The sequence below is a fragment of the Amblyomma americanum genome, chromosome 4, assembly GCF_052857255.1.
Source record: "Amblyomma americanum isolate KBUSLIRL-KWMA chromosome 4, ASM5285725v1, whole genome shotgun sequence".
Lineage (NCBI taxonomy): Eukaryota > Metazoa > Arthropoda > Arachnida > Ixodida > Ixodidae > Amblyomma > Amblyomma americanum.
Window position 1 is genome coordinate 190,764,090 of NC_135500.1, and position 19,620 is coordinate 190,783,709.

General features: G+C 46.7%; 1 protein-coding gene across 2 annotated transcripts in view; it reads left to right on the forward strand.

The window, feature by feature from the left end:
• The first annotated feature begins 499 nt into the window (after window positions 1-499).
• Window positions 500-19,620, forward strand: part of LOC144128881 (uncharacterized) — a 57,927-nt gene continuing 38,806 nt past the window's right edge. For both annotated transcript variants that reach the window (XM_077662654.1, XM_077662655.1), the window contains exons 1-6: window positions 500-622; window positions 2,535-2,711; window positions 4,106-4,256; window positions 7,064-7,183; window positions 8,042-8,174; window positions 11,336-11,470. In XM_077662654.1, coding sequence (XP_077518780.1) covers window positions 4,191-4,256; window positions 7,064-7,183; window positions 8,042-8,174; window positions 11,336-11,470 — 454 coding nt within the window. In that variant the 5' untranslated portion in view covers window positions 500-622; window positions 2,535-2,711; window positions 4,106-4,190. The remainder of the gene's footprint in view (window positions 623-2,534; window positions 2,712-4,105; window positions 4,257-7,063; window positions 7,184-8,041; window positions 8,175-11,335; window positions 11,471-19,620) is intronic.

Sequence of the window (19,620 nt, forward strand, 5' to 3'; positions counted from 1 at the left end):
ACAAAACCAGTCAGAACATGCAAATAAGAAAACAAATATCGAGATATTCCATCTCTGGCCTCTTTGAGCAGGGTAAACGAGAACAATTGAAGCATAAAGCACAAAATGTGACATTCTTCCTCGGCTCATGAGAAATGGAGCACAAGTAGCCAAGGGGAAGTAACAAGGAAGTAACAAAAACTTCACAAAACGCAATGCCAGCACGTGTTCGATGTCTCATCACGGCAACTGCATAGTTTCCGCACATTCCAGTCGCCAGTGAATGAACTTGTAAAACTCGCCCGATTTCAACGCGCACAAGGCCGCCATGTTACATCACGATGTCGATTAATGCCGCAAGGCTATCAGTCGACATCTATCGGTTACAAATTTTCTTTCCGCCGTGTTCCTAAGCGGTTAAATGATGCTGAAATAACATTTATGTTCTCTAAATATAAAATCTCCATGCAACTACAATCAAACCGGTCGGTCCAATTGAGGCATCGTTTTCGCTTTTGCAGTCGAAAACAAAAGGGAAACGACCAGTCCACTTCCTAATTTCCAGCTCGCCCGTCGTCCGACAGCGCCATCTATTTTTGTTGCTCCTAGTTCTATTGCTCTTCAACTGTGCCATCTTGAGCGAGTAAGTTCCGAAGATTGCTTTCGCGTTTTGTAGCTTCGCTTCCCGTTATCTCCTGTTTGTGCTCATCCGGAGCTAATTTAATATGTGCCGCACCATTTTCCTGACGCTGTGAGTCCTCCGTGCCGGTATAAGAGCAGCGTGCGCCTTTCCAGCTCCCTGGTTAAGCCTAAGCTGAAAACGTGTTGATTTTGTGATTGCTTCCATCCTTGCTCGCTGCAAATAGAACAAGCGCAAATGTCGCCTTCTTTCAAGGCTGTCGCCGATTTGACAAGAGAGGTGTGTGGGCTTTAAACTTCCGCCTTAACGAGCGAATGAAGTGGGCCTAGGAGAGCTCCAGACAGAATCCCCTAGTTCTTTATTTTTTTTTTCACTCGTACCCCCGTCGTTGGCGAAAACATCTGCACCTAATTTCTCCCGCTGACGCCTGAGCTGCCCAAACTTCGCTTGCGCGGTTGCTGCTGCCGGGTGTAGTTTCTTGCGCACCGCACGCAGCGGACGCCGGCTAGTGTGCATTCTTGTGTAGTGACCTTTCGCTTCGCGACTCGGATTGAATGACTCCACACCGCCGCCGTGCCGAAATTCGGCGTCGAAAGGGCGCTTCCTTGCGCCTCCTCGGCGACTGGCTTGGAATGGAACGCGGGCTGCATTCGCATGCACCGTGTAGGACGCGGTTCAACGCCGTTCTGTTGCGACAGAAGCTGTGGTTCAGCGTAGTTGGGCGCTTTATTGTTGGTTAATTCTGTTCCCGCACTCGCTGGCACCTTCCTAATGTGCTGCCGTGTTCGCAACCAGTTTACTCTACCGGAATAGCATCTCCGCTGTGTCTTTTCCGGAACGCTGCCGTGACATTGCGGAAACGCCTTCCATTAAACCGTGCTCGCGCATGCCTCGCGACGGAACGCGTCTAATTGCGCAAGCGCAGCTTTCGTTTTCGTCGAGGTGCTTTGGTTTGCGGTTAAGGTCTTTCCTTAGGGTCTTTCCTTTCCGCCAGTACTGCGTCAACGCCTCGTGCTTTGCCTTTGTCGACGGAATTCCAAAACCGACTGCGAAATTTTCGTCTCCGAGATGCGTCGTAGAAGATGGAAAGCGTTAATAGGCTCTGTTTGCTCGTACTAGTCGCTTGCCCCCTTTTAGTTCTTCGTGCCCCCTACGTGGAGTAAGCGTGTGACCTCGTTCAACTTTTTCTTCTGTTCTTCGACCAGCAAGTGCGTGCTGCTTAGAAGTTGCAATGCTGGTTGTAGTAGTAAGATTAAAAAAGGGCTGTTGTGTGTAACTTCTGGCAGACTTCGTGAACCTTCATCACTTTCTGACAGATCCGGGTAGCTTAATAACAAATTCCATGCCTTGGGATGACTAGGGGGTTCATTCATTCATTGTAGGTTGCGACATGTGCTGAAAGCCTGGTTCATGCACTCATGTGACTAGAAGGTCCACTTCGATTTAGCCTTTGCAAATTTAAATTGTGAGAAAAATTATGGTTGCGCAATATTTGTGAAATTTTGCTGGTTCAGTCATTTTCACTGGCTTTTTCTTATGCCGGGATTCTACGCTAGTGCTGAGCACTTGTGCATGGAACTTACATTCATCACATTGCATGCACTGTCAACCGTGTGTGCAGCTTCTCGTGCTGCACTGCCTGGCAGGTTTTCTAATGTGCGGGGAAAAGCATGATCGTAGATCGACTGCCTTAAAAGAACATAGAAGATGCAGTGTGACATCTGGTTGGCCCAGCTTTGGAAGCAGTGTGTGCGAACTAGCACTGGTTCTGTTTTTTTGACCCTTAGCACTTTAGTTGTGTCCAGGGGAGGAAGCCAAAGAAATAGAAAATGTTGATGCCATTGTTGACAAAATTCCTGTGGCGCTAAATTTGACAGGAGCCTGTGACTGAGCTGTGGCGTGCCGTTTCGTGCAGGCCAGTATGTTTTTTGGCAACTAGGATGCCCGGCCGACTGCCGTGCCCACGTCACCCGTTGTGCTTTGTCGGTATTGACCTGTAAGCACTCGGCAGCTCCTGCTGTTTGTCGTCGTAGGCACACTCAAAGCAGATACACACATAAGCTCACCAAAGAAAGGCACGCCTCCCTGCCAAGTGAGTAGCGTGTTTGCATCTACAGCAGTAACTAGATGTAGATAACTTTAGTGGCTTTAGAATAGTGAATGTTTGTACACCTGAAGGCTAGGTAGTCCGATTTTTGTATGAGGAAAGTCACTGACAGACACTAGGTGCACCTAGCCCGAGAACTAATTTATGGCTCATGGGGAATTTCCTATTTTTTCGTGTGAAATGATAGGTTTCTCCAATGTGTTTTCATAACTGCTGTAGCTGCCTTCTTGCCATGTAAAGTTACTGGAAAGAATGGGTTATCGAGAAAATCAGTTTCACATTAACAGGTGTGGGCTTGTAGTTGGTAATCCATTCTTGACACAAAATGCACAGAAAACGACCAAGGCAAAAGAAAGAAAAGGTAGACAAGTGTTTGTCTGTCTTTTCTTTTTTTTTTTGTCTTCATTTTCTGGAACGCTTTGGGTCAAGAATTATCTCCTGCTTTTTAGGTGTCCTTTCCACTGTGTGCCTGTAATGGCTGTTGACTACTGTACAGAACTAAACCAATTCTTTGAGGTGATCTAAGCGCAAATTCAGGAATAAGGAGCAGGTGTGCTTCACAGCATGCTAATTTTCAATTGGGTATTTGCTGTAGCTGGAGATCTCTCCTAGATATTTGCATGGTTCTATTTCTGCTTTGAGGTAATTAATCCAGTCTGGCCCCATTTCGAGATTTTTTGGGTTGCTCAGGTCAGATTGTTAGGTTCTGCTGGAGTCGCAGTGACCTTGTATTCAAGTTTAGTCCTTTGAATAGTTTACTTGTAAGAGTTTAGGGCTGTATTCCTTGCAGATTCTTTTATTATGAATATTATGTTGTGTTATCTTCAGTAAAAGGAGAGTGCAGTAACCCATATGGTTCCACAGAAAATTGTACTGGTTAATTATGATGGCTGTATGGAAATAATAGTTTTTTTTTTTTTGCGTTGCATTTTCTGTTTCTGTATTTTGAGAATGACTAAAGGTACAACAGTTTACTTGTAGCAAGGAATCTGTTGGAATTTTTCTGAAAGCCGCCGCGGTGGCTCAGTGGTTATGGCGCTCGGCTGCTGACCTGAAAGACGCGGGTTCGATCCCAGCCACGGCGGTCGAATTTCAATGGAGGCGAAATTCTAGAGGCCTGTGTACTGTGCGATATCAGTGCACGTTAAAGGGCCCCAGGTGGTCCAAATTTCCGGAGCCCTTCACTACGGCGTCCCTCATAGCCTGAGTCTCTTTGGGACGTTAAACCGCACAAACCAAACCAAACCGAATTTTTCTGTGTGGATAGTTGTCGTGGCAGGGAATCTGATGGAAGTTTTCTCTCTGAATAGTTGTCGTGCATTCACATATTTTTGCCCACGCAAAATGCCAACAAGTATCCTTTTGTCTTGCTTTTTCAGGTAAAAAGCTAGGCAGTATACTTGAAGGAAGAAACTGCACAACAACTAGGAACGTAACAGCCCAAGGTAGCACCAAGCAAAAGTGATGGCTGCTAACCATGATAGGAAGAATGACGACTGCTACTTTTACTTTTACTCGACGTGCACCAAGGTAAGTCAGTTAATGCTGCAATTTATTAAAAAATTTGTGGATTAGCTCAGCTGATCCAGGATATACAGAGTGAAATCCGTTGGTGTTCATTGTGTTCATTGGCGTTGACTCCATTGACAGGCCAATGATTTTGAGGAAAGGAGGGGTGCTTAACTGGCTCTCTGGCTCAGGGGAGGCCAATTGTAGATGGCTGTGGTGAGGGAGAGATGTGGGCTACTTTGTGGCAGACATGCAGCACTGCAGTGCAGCATGTTCATTGGGTTACCAACCTCCTCTCCCGATAAGCCATTAACTGCCACCTGCCAGGGTGCCAGGGTGGGTGCACTGCCTATCCAATGTGGGGGAACACAATCAAGGCAAAGGAAAATTAATGGCCTCTACAACTGTCAACCCCAATGAATGCCAATGAACCCAAAGAACACTGGGGGCTCACTTGTTTTGTTTGGTTTTTGAGGAAAGGAAGTGGCAGAGTAAGTGTTGCATATCTGGGTGGATACCTGAACTGGAAAGGATAAAGGAGGGAGGGAAAGAAGAAAAGAGGAAATTGAAAATTGGATGAAAATTGGATTTTGAGGAAAGGTGGGGCATCAACACCTGTGGCCTGTGACTATGGCCTGTGACTGGGTGCAACTAGAGGTGCATGCGCAGTAGTGGCTAGGGAAGCTTACCAGAAATGCGCCGCTGACTAGTCTAGTGTAGCTTTTGCTACAAATATGTTTGCCTCATGTGGGAATGCAGGTCTTGCGCTTGAACCTGCAAGTGTGCGTGTTACCACATTTCGTGCCCATGGTTTTAATACCCATTCACACTTGCAAGGGCAGCCCGGAGATAGCTTTTCTGAATTGGTCTTGTTCGGAATGAGAGTTGTTGACCTTGGTTGTTGCTGGCAACGAGCTGCCGGACATGGAACAAGCTTTCGTTCACTTCCGCGGTGCTGCTGATTGATTAGTGGTTTGTGACTGGCCTGTGACTGTTGATATTTGACCAAAACGGTTGTACAATCTAATACCCCTGTCACACGGCCAGTTTCAATGGCCATCGAACTCGAAAGAGTTGTGTCGCTGCTACACGGCAAATCTCAATGGCCATTGAAATGGTTCTCGTGTCTTACGCCAAGCTTGCGTGGCGCCACAATCGCTACTTTGGATTTTGCAAAAATAACAAATATTTGAGAAATGTATACTAAATGCTTTAATACGCGCATGTCGTTTAAAACCCTTTTAATTGCACGTATGCGAAGGACAGATGCAGACACTGCTGTAGCCACTCTAATACAAGACGAGCCAAAACCAAGCCAGTCCAACTGTGTCGGAGTGCTGCTTCGTCAGGCACCTGAGAAATCGCCTTGATATCTGAAAAACGAGCTATTTGTCTCTTCAAACTTTCTGCGAGGGTAAGAATGGGCAAATCGAAGGCCAATACAACAGCTTAGAACACGATATTGCTTTGAGGGATTAGCGACGAAGCTGTTCGCTGTGAAGCGGGCGGTCAGGGCGCCGCCATGTTGTCAACGCTAAGTATGCAAGCAACGCAAAGACCACAACGCAAAATTAATGTGCTTAAAACCAGCCTGATACAATTTTATAATTATTGTACAGACTGCTTGCATTAAGGTTTAGGTGAATGTTTGTTCATACTTTTGTACCATGAATGTATCGTGTACGAAAGTGCACTTGGCGTCGCTCAAAGCAACGCTAGCAACATTGGGAAACGCTCGAAGGCCCTCAAAATCTCGATGGAGTTCCGTGCTGCTCTGTTGACTCGATAGACTATTGGTTCGAGGGCCTTTGAAATGCCGTGTGACAGGGGTATAAGACTCACAAGTGCAAATGGGCCTTTCGTTGAAGTTGATAAGAAACCTGTCTGCTGAAAAGTGTGTCAATTCTGATTACATGTATCTTGCAGTTATAACCCCTTCAGGCACAAATTATTATCGAAAGGCGGTGAAATGTAAAATTTTCAGGTTTTATTGAGTATGCTAAGATGCACAGAAAATCTTCCCAGGTACTGAAATATGCAGTTTGTCTGGACCTCATTTCTCCACGTCGCGACTCCACACTGGTTTCAGGGCTTTGTTGTACAGATTTTGGCTAAATCCTGTCATAGGACTCTTCATGCATCAGTTCATTTTAGCACTCATGTCTGCAAAACAAACAGAAAATACGCACTGACTTGCGGATGATGATGGCAGTGATTTTTTTATGGCACAAGGGCATCTGCGGCCAAAGAGTGCCATGGCACAAGGTATTTTTTCGTTTGCCCAAGGTGGGGTCAGAGACCTATTTCCCAAGCATTTCACCCTGAATTAGCTATGCACCAAGCGAGGGGAAGCTTGTACTCATTGTATCACTGGTGGGTACCCGGCGGCACTGCGGATCGAACCCCGGGAGGTGCTGGAGCTATTGTACGATGCCGTGGTGTCAGCCTTAAAAACTGAAGTTTACATTTGTTTTGTATAGCTGGCTTGAAATGGTTCTGCAGACGGCTTTAAACATTCGGGAACTTTACTGTAGTGCCCCCGTATCTGCACTTGCACCTTCTGTGCAGGGATTTGACAGTATTCAGGACGCATGTATAAATCTACACGCAGCACTTGAAGGGGATAAGCAAATACACTGTATGGATGCCCAGTGAAGCCTGTTGACATGATCTTTTGGTAGCGGGAAGGTTGAATCAACCTACATCCAAGCATTGCTAGTTTACTGCACTCTGAAAAATGGCGCTTTATCTTCTGGTAAAGTGTCCTTGAATGCTTTGCTTTGCCTTGACTGCAGGCTTCCTTGGTCTTTTTTTTTCCCTTGTTTTAGGGGGATGACTGCCCCTTCCGGCACTGTGAAGCAGCTCTGGGCACAGAAACTGTGTGCCCCGCCTGGAAGGAAGGCAACTGCCTCAAGAAATCATGCAAGTTCAGGCACATGGAAAGCAGGGTAAGTGTCAGTGCTGGACTGAAACTTGTGTCTGGGGTGAAACCTGGATGTGGGGTTCCTGAGCACACGCTTCAGGACATAGCCTATTTGAGGACCTGCATGTTTTTATTACATTTGGAGAAGCTTTTGTGTATGTAGACTTCTTTAGTGCCCATGAAAGATTCGTTGTCTGCTTGAAAAAAAAAACAAGGGCCCTGCGATAGGGCTCAAGCAAAAGTTCCTTAGCTCTCACATTCAATTTTGATACTTCACATTTGCTTGCACAACTTTCCTTAGAAATGTGCATGTGATTAGTCTGCTCCTTTTGCAGGTGTCTACTACTTGTGGGTGTTGTAACCCTTGTGCAGTGCGTGATTCAAGAATCGAGGTTTCTGTTTGCAGAGTTCACTGTTGTTGATGGGAGATAGTTTCTTCTATGGGCTGTTATTGCTAGCAGTCAGTGCCGTACATATGTGCCCCCTGTGAGCAGGCAACAGGTAGACATAGCGCCACCTTCTCTCTGGGCTGACTGATGCATACAAGGCTGCAGATTCTCCCCAAGGACAAAATTTAATGGGCTTGCACTTTTCTTATTCTTAATAAACTGACCATTTGGTCATCCCTGGCTCAGTTTGTTCTGCTGAAGGCTTGCACTGCCGTGGAACAGGTCCTTGGTGATATGGCTGCTCATTGGGAGGCCTTTCCTGACAGCTTGTCCCATTGGTCAGAAATTAAGGGTACATGTATGTGCCGTGCTTAGTTTTTGGAGGCATCATGCAGAAAGCAAGAAGTGCATGCTATCTTTGAATCGGGATCCTTCCCCAGCTGCCGTTTCTCACACCTTTCTGCTTCTGTTCTACTTTCTTGGGGCCGGTGCAGAAGAACCGGTCACAAATCCCGTGCTACTGGGAGAACCAGCCAACTGGATGTCGCAAGCCCCACTGCGTTTTCCTGCACAGCCGGCCCCGTGCGGCTATCCCAGATGTGCTAGGCGCCCAGCGGGCACCGGGCTGTGAGTGCCAAGCAGACCCTATGGGTCTCTCTCTCTCTCTCTATACTTGGTAACCGTTGAAATGAAAATTGGTTTTGGGGAAATGATAGGTGTAGTAATTGTCTTGCTTCTGTGTGGACACCTCAACTGCACCATGATGGAAAGAAGGCGAGATAAAAAGAAGGGAGAACAAGACACCGTTGTGGAAGGCTCTAGAACAGTTTAAGCCCCCACGGTATCTTTTGATATGCACTGACATTGCACAGCACGCACGCGCCTTATGTGTTTCGCCTCCCAACGAAATGGGACCGCCATGGCCGGGAATGGACCTGTGTCCACGGGCTTAGCTGCCGAGTACCCTAACGGTGGAGCCACTGTTGATTGCTCTGCTAAATGAGAGGCAGTGGTGGCATGGCCCGGGATGTGAATGGTTCCACTAAGTTCGCATGCTCAAATGGGCATGGTTTTTACTCCAAAAAACACCAATGCCGTTGCCTGCTTATGCTTTCAAACACTTGAACATAAATCATAAGTATTTATGAGACTAGCTCTATAATAGTATTCGTTTTTGCCTTACGATTTTTATTGGTGCAGTGGCTAATGAAGCTTGTCTAAATGACCCATTAGTAAAGACTGGTCAGCTGTCGTCACAGGGGCGACATCTCCATATTTGGGGCTGCAACTAGTCAGTGTGGACCAAAGTGACCGTGTACATTTTCTGATTGTGTTTCATATAGGGGCACGGTTTTCGCTGTAGAGGAATGGAAAGACGAAACAGTTGGTGTAAATTGTTTAGGAAAATAGCATTAAGGGGATATTTACACGTATTGAAACTTACCGTAAAAACCGGAATATAGGTCGAACTTTTTTTCAAAAAACCATGGTGAAAAGTCGACCCCCGTCTTATATACCGGTCATTGGCGGAAAAAATACGGAAGTCTTGCAACAATGGGTGGCTGAAGTCAGCAGCCTCCATCACCATCGCCATCAGCAGCAGTGCCGCCATTTTGCGTTCCAGTAGATGCAAAGCGGAAGCTAATGGCAATTTACCGCCGCCTTCAAGAAAAACACGATTGAGTACGAGGAAGCTCACGGGAACCTGGCGGTACAGCGCGAATTTGGAGTATCCGAAAAGAGCATTCAGTACTGGCGAAGGCAGAAGCTGCGTATTACAACTTGCAGCAACCAGAAGAAAACATCATTTCGTGGGCAGACCGTAGTGTATCGAGAATAGGAAGGAAACGTTGCGCTGCGAGCAAGATCGCTGCCTGTGACTGCCGAATGCATCCGCGTGAAAGCGGCAGAGATCGCGCGTGCCTCTAGACTCACGAGGGCGCAATTCAAAGGCTCGCCATCCTGGTTGCGGCGATTCATGAAGAGGAGGGCTTTGCTCTACGGCGCCGTACTTGCCTGTGCCAGAAACAAACACGCGGGCCGATTGGTGCGCGATATTGTTAAAAAATTTTCCGGGTGTACATACAAGCAGCATTTAAATGAAATTAAATACTGTCACCATTGTGCAACCTCTCGAGTCGCATTTGTTTCAAAGTAAGGATGTGACTTTGAAAAAGATCTTTTTCATTTTTAGAATTGGTTAGTTAGGGGGTCGACCTATATTTCGGTCCGACCTATAGTCCAGTTTTTACGGTAGTCATGTTTCCATCCTGTCGGCATTTTTTATTTTGTCTCTTGCATCTCTCTACTGCTGCTGTTAGTTTCCGTTTCTGTGATATCTTGGCATGTCAGGTCTTTGCCCTTGAAAAATTTGTGGCTAAGCATTGAATCGAGAACACTAAACGGGTATTGACATTGTCTAGGAATTGGTGCGTGGGATAGTAGTGTTAGCTAATTCCAACCTGTTGGGGGCAGGCTGCTAGTTATTATGCTTACTTGGCATGAAGAGCAAAGTACTGAGATTAGTTTTTCCACATTTTAATTGTCCTTATTTATTTAAAAATACTGCAACCCCAGATTTTGGGGGGTTTTGGCAGGGTGGGAGAACAAACTATAAAACACAGTACTTCTGGTCACTGCCATAGTTATGCCTGTACTCTGGAAGAGGCAAGTGAATATTTTACTGTGACAGCTGCTAGGCGCCTGTCCTTGGCTTTCTCGTCGGCATCGCTATAACCACTAGCGCACTCACCAGTTGCGCCGGTCAGCCTGGGTTGCAGTCTACAGGTGGCTCTGTTTGGAACAGCTGCCTGCCAGTGCAGGGGTGCATCACGTGACCACTACACCAGTGCGCCAGGAATATATCCCTAAACCCAAACGCCTAAACAGCTATCGCCGAATCTCTCGTTACAGTCGTAACCATCCTGTGAGTTTCTTTTTTTTGTAAATAGTTCAGAGCAGGTGTATTTTTCTTTTCTAAAGTTTGAGACCAAAACCTCTGTTAGCCATAGCAAGCAAATGGTTATCGCAACCTTGCCTAAACGGTCATGTAATGATACCTGAAATATAATACTGTTGACCCATGCTCATCTGTTTTGGTTGCATTGGTGTGGGTTTTGTTACTGAAATTGAAGTGATTGCCCCCTTTTGCACATGACAGGGACTTGTGACTCATTCTGACCAGACCAGGCAATGAGGCTACCAGCATGCTCTGTGAAAGAAAATAGATTGCCACTTGCTGCACAACATTCTGTGTTTGGCATATTTCAGAAATGCGTGCAGCATGCACATTCGTGTGTCTGGCGGCTGCTCAGCATTTGGCATAGAAATCGCCCCTGAAATTTAGAAAAATTAGAGCACAGTGCTAAACTTAGGACTGTCAAGCCACGTGTTAGCCTCGAACTTTTCACTCAACCATCTGCTATCTATTCACTGCCAGTGAGTGCTGCTTGAGGAGGGCTCTCGGTTTCCCAGACCTATGCCACATTTGCTTTTTTGCCTAACTGTGCTACACACCGCCACTTGCATGTGTTGTCTGCTACAGAGCTTTTTCTCTAACAAGCTCAAAGTTTGTCACAAGCAGGTTTATGACATTACTCAACACGTTAAGAAGCATTCTAGCCAAAGTAAAATTTTGTTGCAGTTGGCCTTTTAATGGTTTGAGGTGGTGGGGGTGCTTTGCGGCTTTGGGGACCATGTTCTGATTTGGTGAAACTGTCGGGAAGTGTTTGAGCTAGGCATTGGCTTATATTAACCTCTGTCATTGCCTGCTGCTCGTCTGGGTGCAGTGATCTTGCCTGTGCCTGCCCCCGTGGTGGCCCCCGAAGCGGCCACCCTGGTGGTGGCCCCTGGGGCCAAGCAACCTGACCTGACCGCCACCCTGCCTCAAGCCATTGAACCGGTGGTCGTCAACTTTGATGAAGGTCAGTAGCACTCGCAAGGTGCACAGTGTCCCCTTTTTTTTTAGGTCTCTGCACGCTTCTACCCTCGGCAGCAAGCAACGCTTTGCCACACCTTGCTGAAACTGTGCCGCACTGTTGAGGCTAGAGGCTGACATCAGCCAGTGGTGGGGCCTCTGGTGTGGGCAAAACAGTGCTCAGTATTCCTTCATGGCGGCAGATGATGCTACATGGGAAGTGTGTACAATCTTGTGAGAGCCTTGTCAGGTTGTGTTATCCTTTCCTGCTTGTTAGATGTGTGCTGCAAAAGCTTCCACAATGCCACATGGCTTCAGCAAGGCCAGATATGGTTGTGCTTCTCTTTGGCACTGTCCAGCGGCTCCATTGCGTGCTCACTTGCTGCATTGTGAGAGCGCCGGTTCAGAATAGGCCAGTCTGAACATCTGGTGTGGGCTTGGCATGTGATAGGTGGTGGGTGGCAGTGGTTCACGCGACGCCGTGGTTGTTTGTGTAGCCAGTGCACCGACACTGGCTGCACATTGTGTGTTTTGCTTTTGTTTTCTCTCGGGGATGTTTCTGGCATCATTGTCAGGTGACCAACCATCTCAAATTCGTGGCCTTCAAGATAGTTTCATTTTGACGAAACAGAGTTTTATGCCACACAAGTTATGAGGAGCTTGTCACACCTGCATAAGGGGCCCGTTAAATGGCATCTGTTTTGTTTGCAAAAAAAAAAAAAAATCCTCTGGTGCAGTTTTTGTCTCTACAGGCCAGAATGGCAATGGAAGAAAGGGTATTTGGAAATCTCCTTTCTTATAAATGAGGCAGAGCAGGCAGTAATACTGGTTATGATCTACATAATGAGCTTCTTGGGTCATTAGTAGTGTAGAGCTTTCGAAACACATTCCTTTATGATCACTTGTATTCTAAAAAATGAGCAATGAGTTTGCACAGAGAGAGAATGCAGTGGACAACTGATTTTTCGGACTCTCTATCTTTAGGAGCTGCAAAATAGTTTCAAATTTCACCCCAAAAAATTTGACTTATTTTCAATATGCTGGAGGAAGGGATTAGTAGTTGTGTGCATATTCTGAAGCGCCTCATGACCTAATCTCGTGTGTCTTGCTCACGAACTACGGGCGGCGACCTTTTCCATGTGCTCGGCGTATGGTGACTGTATATTGCCTTCAGCATATTGTTGACGAATGCACAGGTTGGGACAGTCTAGACGTGAAACGGAATCCACCGCAGCGGGAACTGTGCTGCACCCGCGGTATGAATGGCCTGGAACAGTGATAAGGTGAAGATGCCGAAACGATAAGAACCGACAAACTGTTGAAACAAGCGCTTTCATAATTAAGCCTAGTGACTGGAGCCAAAATCGCCATCGTAACCGTCGATATGCAAAACGAAATTTACAGGCAGCACTTGTTTATAGTCCGGGCTGGGCACAACAGTCATCTCTGTCTGAACTATATTTGGACTGATTCTTTTCCCACAAAGTGGTCACTTCTAGCTACAAAGTAGTGTAAATGCTACTGAATCATGAGAACATTGCCGTTGTGGCGCGGGTCGTCGTGGTACGATGTCGCTACCTTGGACGCGATGCTCATCAAGGTTTCTCCGCACTGACTGGTTTGCTGGATTTAACAGTACTTGCTCGTACAACTGAGAGAAAAAGTGAATCGAAAACTAAAGTACAGTTCTTGTCCAACCTACTGTTTGGAATGATTTGAACTAACGTGGTAAGGAAAGAGTCTCTGCCCCCGTTGCCAGCCAACATGTGACTGCCCGCAAAAGTTTACACACAAGCTGGTTGTATAGCAAAACAAGAGGCTGATGATGCAAATATAAGGAACTTGCAACCATGGCGCAGTAAATGTCTGCGGAAAAGTAGCAGCCTGTATGTGCAGTGGGAGACAGATGGAACATTAACAAAAATGGTGGCATAGAGTGTATGGCAGTCTTGCATACAGGTTCTTTGGAAGCACGTTCGGAACATGGTTAGTACAACAGAAATGTTATTTTTCTCACTGAATGTCAAAGTTCGCAACTGTTGCAAACTGTTCTCTGATGGCGCATGGTCACTGAGTATGATGAGCATTATCTGATTTGTGTTTTTTTTGTCACGCAGAATGTATGCTGAGTGTTCTCTTAGTGTGCTCACAACCTTTCTGCTTCCAAAGATGGTTGTTTTCGTATTTAAAGAGTGGAATGTGCCCCACACAAGGCCACTGGCCATCGTTGCTCTTGTTACACTGGAGTTCAGGCTTCTTCTGGAAGCCCATTCACTTTTGCTTTCGGTCGTACAAGCAGATGAAGCATTGTAGTGCTTAGTGATGACATAGCATAAAAACCTGCGTATAATACGGACACGCATATAATACGTGTAATTTGGTGGTAGCGAAAATGGAACAGATTTCATTCACATAAAACGGGAGCAAGGAAAGGTCACGAAAGCATTTATTTGCACTTCATTTCGTGCATCAATGATCGTCATAGGATGTACTGTCTTACTAGAGTTCCTTGTGAGACGAATCTTTCCCTAGAAACTTGTTTTGGGTACCATTGAGCCCATTTGATATTCCACATTTCTTGGAAGTGTGTCTGAAGAGGGCCCAAGAATCGGCAGTCCAGCTGCAGAGCATGGCTGAAAAGTGGAAGTACTGGCAGGTTCTCCCTACCCCATCCAGTGCTTGCATGTGCCGTGGTGCCTCAGTGGCTCTGGTGTTCAGCTGCTGATCCCAGGAGTGCCGGTTTGATACTGGCTGTGGCAGTTGCATTCCAATGAAGGCGAAATGCAAAAATGCCCCTGTGTTGTGCATTGTCAATGCATGTTAAAGAACACCAAGTGGCCTAAATTAATTAGGAGGTTTCCGCTGCGTCCCTCGTGGCCCATACATTGCTTCATGGAGGACTTCATGTCACTGCCTCATCCAGTCCAGGCAGCAGTGCTTGACACGGTGCTGATAGTTTCAGCAGCTGTGATTACAGACCTTTTAAAAGGAGCCAAGTACTGCTTTAGTGGTGCTGATATTGGTCTAGGTGCGATCATTCTCCTTTGAGTAGCATAGGCATGGAGAGGTTAGCGTGCTACTGCTAGATAGTGCCTCCTCTTGCTGGAGGTCTGATGGCAGTAGTGCTGAATCATGATGGTAGGCAGTGCCTCCTCTTGCTGGAAGGCTGATGGCGATAGTGCTGAATGATAATGGAACAGGAGCTGTGGATTTGGGCTGAAAATTGTTTGGATCCGAATAAAATGAGGCAGGAATTTGGCATCCTAAAATCTAAAAAAAAACATTATACACAGGTTTTTGCGGTACGCAGCATGTCCGTCAGTTTTCTATGAAGCCTGTTTAGCATATATTTCCAGCTATACAGTAAGAGCTCGTTAATTGGAACTTACGGTTAATTTGAACTGACACTCGGGTCCCGGCACAGCCCTGTGTATTTCAATGGGGGAAAACTCCTGATAATTCGAACAAATCGGCATCCGCCACGGTTAATTCGAACTAGGAGCCACTGGCTAACACCGCTCCTCGCAGATAGAAGTTGACCCATAGCGAGTAAAACACGCTCCAAATTTACCAGAGATTTAAAACAATGGAAAAGAAAAAAAAGCTGAGCGCACGAGGCTCACGGAGCCCGCGTTGCGGTGCATGCCGTAGCAGGTTTTCGCTGCTGGAGCACTCGCCCACGCCGCTGATGCTTCGACATGAATCTCTCCAGGTATTTGTTGTGCCGCTGTCGCTGGGTCGTGATCACGTGGTGTAAACAACGTAGTATGGCTGGTATGGCGGTTTGGGCGGTGACTGCTTTTGTTGGTGCTGCGAGCGGGAGTTACATGGACAGCAGTGTGGACACGTTGGTGCCCATGAGTGACGCCGATATAATTGAGGCTGCATACTCCCAGCAGGCGTTGCAGAGCTCACATGCGGTGAGAACAGTCGACAGTGATGAGTCCGACGGCGGCGACGAGACTACGCCACCGCCAAGTGCACATGAAGTAGCGTCGGCGCTCGATGTTGCAGCACACCACTTCTCTGTCAATGAGGACTCTGACATTGCGCAGGAGCTTTGGGCAAGCTGCAGATGAGGCTGATGGAGTCTCGGTAGAAGAAACGCAAGCAAATGCACTTCGCCGATTACTTTTTATTTTGACAACCCTTCCCCGTAAATAAACATCTTTTGGAGCATACATAGCGTCAAATATTCCAGCATTAATGCTCGCTGCTCACGTGAATGCATTCCAGTACTTTTTTCTGGCGCATAACTGGCTGTCAAATTATTTCATTTGCCACTAGGACCGGATGAATTCAATTCTCAGAATATGCCCGCCACAAATGTTAGTAGCGCCTAGCTAAAGATAACGAGTCTAGATGTGACTGCTTTGGGTTCTGCCCGCCCAGCGGGGGGCGTTCTAACCGCTCATTCTAGCGCCCATTCGATAATTCGAACTTCGCTTAATTTTAACAATTTTCCAGTCCCCTTCGATTTCGAATTAACGAGCTTTTACTGTACTTGTATAATATTGGACACTAGTGCATAACGTCTGGCAGTTCTCATTCTGTACATCACAGGCATGGCATTGTCAATGCAATGCTTACCACCTTTGGCTTGGCAATTCTCATGACTTGAGGACCGCTTACTGTTGCTATGCTTATGATAAGCTCCTGCCCCCTGAGTTTTGGCAACTGCACACAAGCGGGAGCGCAGGATATTGTCTGCAGGGTCATCGTCAGTGATCTTTCTCTGTTGCTGGTATTGTTTTGTAATGACATCGAGCAGTTGCGGTCATGATTTTTGCAGTTGCTTTTTATATAGGTTCCCAGCTCCTGCAATTATAGTTTGATCAAATCATTTTTTGTTGGCTTGTTTTATCTAAGCACAATCCGTGGACGAGTAAATGGAGTCGCTGTGCTAGCTGTTGACCTGGCTAGTATTACAAGAGTCCTTCAGTGCTTTCTGGCCGCAAAACTTTTCCGTTACGTTATGGGAGAGCTTCATATGCTGCTCACTGTGCCATCCTCTGCAGAGGTACATTGTCCGAGGAGCTTATATTCCTTCTCGCAAACTGTTAATTTGAGGGAGAAATTTGATTTTTACTCTTTTGTGCGTTCAGGTAGTGTAATTTGCGTGAGTGGGACCATGTCGAGCACTTGTTACGTGTCTGAATGTCGTTCCAGCTAGAGTGACTCGACTGAGAATGTCTTATTGGTTCCCTCTCCCGGTGACAGAGTTGCCAAGGGAAACAAAGCAGGCAGTAGCGCAGCAAGAAATGGGTGACTTCATTTCCGCCTCAAAATGTGTGCGCTTGTGAAAAGCATTTCATATTTTCACTCTTGAGAATAGTCAACGCCGGCCCTTTCCCACGATGGGTAGACCTAGCTAGTTCGCACTACAGTCGTCGCAACATTGTCGTCGCAACATTGTCGTCGATGGAGACTGTCTGTTGCTGCAGTCCCATCACAGACAGCACCCGGGAACTCTGAAAGCTGGTTGAACAAATCAAGTTCCACAAGTGGTTCACCGCTATCGAGGGGTTAATTGCAATTGTTAGATGAGCTTGGAAGATATTGGCAGGTTCTATTGCTCCACAGCAGCCATCTTTTACGGAGTGGACGAGCTCAGCGCTCGCACAACGCAACAAAGCACATCGATTGAAGCAGTTGCGAGTGAGAGATAACCACATGCAGGCGCACGTGGCCGTGAGTAAGAGAGTGCGCGGTCGAACCATATTTGCTAGGAGGGGTGGCCGAGTGGCTGTCTGAGGGAGCCAGAGCAGAGCCGTGCGAGCGCTGCTGGGCTAAACCACTTTGTCCAGGGGGGGGGGGTGCCACCTTCTAAGGCGGTTTTGCAGGGCTTGAAGTTCGACATATCGAGCGCGGCTGCTATTTTTGTTCGATATATTCATATTTTTTGCTTTGTATTCTTATATTAACAATACAATGTTCATAAATTGTTCGATATATGGGGTAATTCGATGTAAACGGGTTCGATATATTCAGGTTTGACTGTATTTGTGAGTGTGATTTTGGCGATTGTGGAAAACAGATTCACAAGTTATAGTGGATGCAAATGGCCGCCCATTGTAGTATTGGCAACAGTGACCAGAAATCGTTGATTGCTTGCGTCGCAGGACGTACACAAGTAGCGGTAAGCACCAGTACGACCTTGTCTGCCGCACAGTGCTGAAGAGGGCCAACAGCTCTAGTCGGCCAAACTTTGTTTGATAACAAATTAGGCCTTTTTTTTTTTCATACGAACGGTCGCTGAACATACTTCAGATTGGAGAGAGCATATATAATAACGGAATACCCTAGCCGTATGCGGCATCTACAACCTGGCTGTCAAGCTTTTCTCAGTTGTGTTCGCATCTATCGGTGCAGCTTCCAGATTTATTGCACTGTGCAAAACAAGCAAAGCCACAACTAGTGCAGGAGTTAATAAAATGTTTAATATAGAGAGAGCTCAGTCTGCGTTTTATGCTGTGTAAAGGAGAAAGATCTCTTTTTACAATTACAGAATTATCATAAACAACAGCAATTATCATCGGTGCATGCCTGGGGGAATATAGCGTGTACTTTGTAAATGCTGAATGGTTATTATTTTGAAGTACTCATTTCACAAATACAAGAGATGTTTACTAAAACTGCAGGAAAAAGCACCTAGCAATCGCGCGGTGCGCATGTGGGTGGCGCAGAGTGAACACAGCTGCAGCTATTGGTTGGCGCAGATAGACATCATGCCAGCTGACCAGACAGACGGGCAGACTGCTGCCCAACTGATCCGATCTCGGCGACATGCCACGGACACTGCCGTATGCCGTGTGTCGGCGTGCCACTGACGTCAGCTGGTGTAATGTGACAATTGGACAAATGGCAATGCAGAAAATGCGTTTGCCGACGATCTGCCAGCTGAGGTCATCCTAGCGTGATCGCACCTTTGGTGCAGTGATCATGCACCATTTTCTTTCTAAAGCAAGTATTGAATATTCACAGTGGTGACGTTTTCGCTTGCATACTGCAATTTTTGTAATCTGATAGTACCAAGTGAAGACAGGAGACAAGCAGACAGCTCTGTGGGTTGCTAGCGGGTACAGTAGAATCTCGTTACAACGAACTTCACGGGACCGCCGAATTTAATTCGTTATTTTGAAATATCATAGTGCTGAAAAACCATTATTTTCATGTCAGTAATGCATCACAATAACTAAAATTACGTACCTTTGCAGCAGATTTATGTGTTGGTAAGTAAATAATGAACGATAACGCTGGGCTCTGTTTAACTACAATTTATTGCTTGAAGAAGTCTGTTATCTTCTTCTGGCGAGTAGACGACAAGTGCTGCAGGACGAACGCCTCCACATCCTCGACCTTCCTGTGCACCTCATCAGGGACATCGTTGCAGTGCCCGAGGAATGATCGGGTCTTCTCTAGAAAGACTAGGACATCCGAGCCGGAAACAATCTTCCTTTTCGTGCGCTGATCCAGTCTCGGCATCGTCTTCGTCGCTACTACATTCTTCTTGCTCTCGCACTTGATTCACAATGTCTTCGGTGGTGAGCTCCGCTGATGTAGCCGCCGCGCTGTCGCTGTCCACATAATTCGAAAGTCGCTGTCCACATAAGTCGCTGTCCATGGTAGTTGCCGAGCCGCAGACGTTTTCTTGAGGGAGCCAGCTGCGACTCTCGATGTAGTTTTGTGATCTTGTCCCGATCTTGAGCATCGTTGCCATTGTTGACGGTGTGATGTCAAGCTTCCTGTACAAGTCCACTTGCTTTTTTCCAGCATTCAGCTATGACAGAATGTCCGCTTTTTCCTTAAGCGAAAACTCGCTTCTTTTTAACGCGGGGGCCAGGAGAGTTCATTGTCAGGAAAGCTAATGCACAACACAATCACAGCGCTGATAACTTTGCAGATCCTGCCGTTTGCTGTCAACGTGGTGAAACTGCGCTAATAGGCTTACGACTACGGCGCAGTATGCGACCACACGCTAAATGATGGATGGATGATAATGGCCTTACCCTTTGTATCGGGCGGCAGCTTGCGCCGCATAGCCTATATTCATTCAACGCGAGACTCGCGTTGATGCCGATGCTGCTGGGGCTGTATCCGTTGCAACGGGTTCCCCAGCGCATACCTACCTGCTGCTTCGAATGATGATGATAGGCA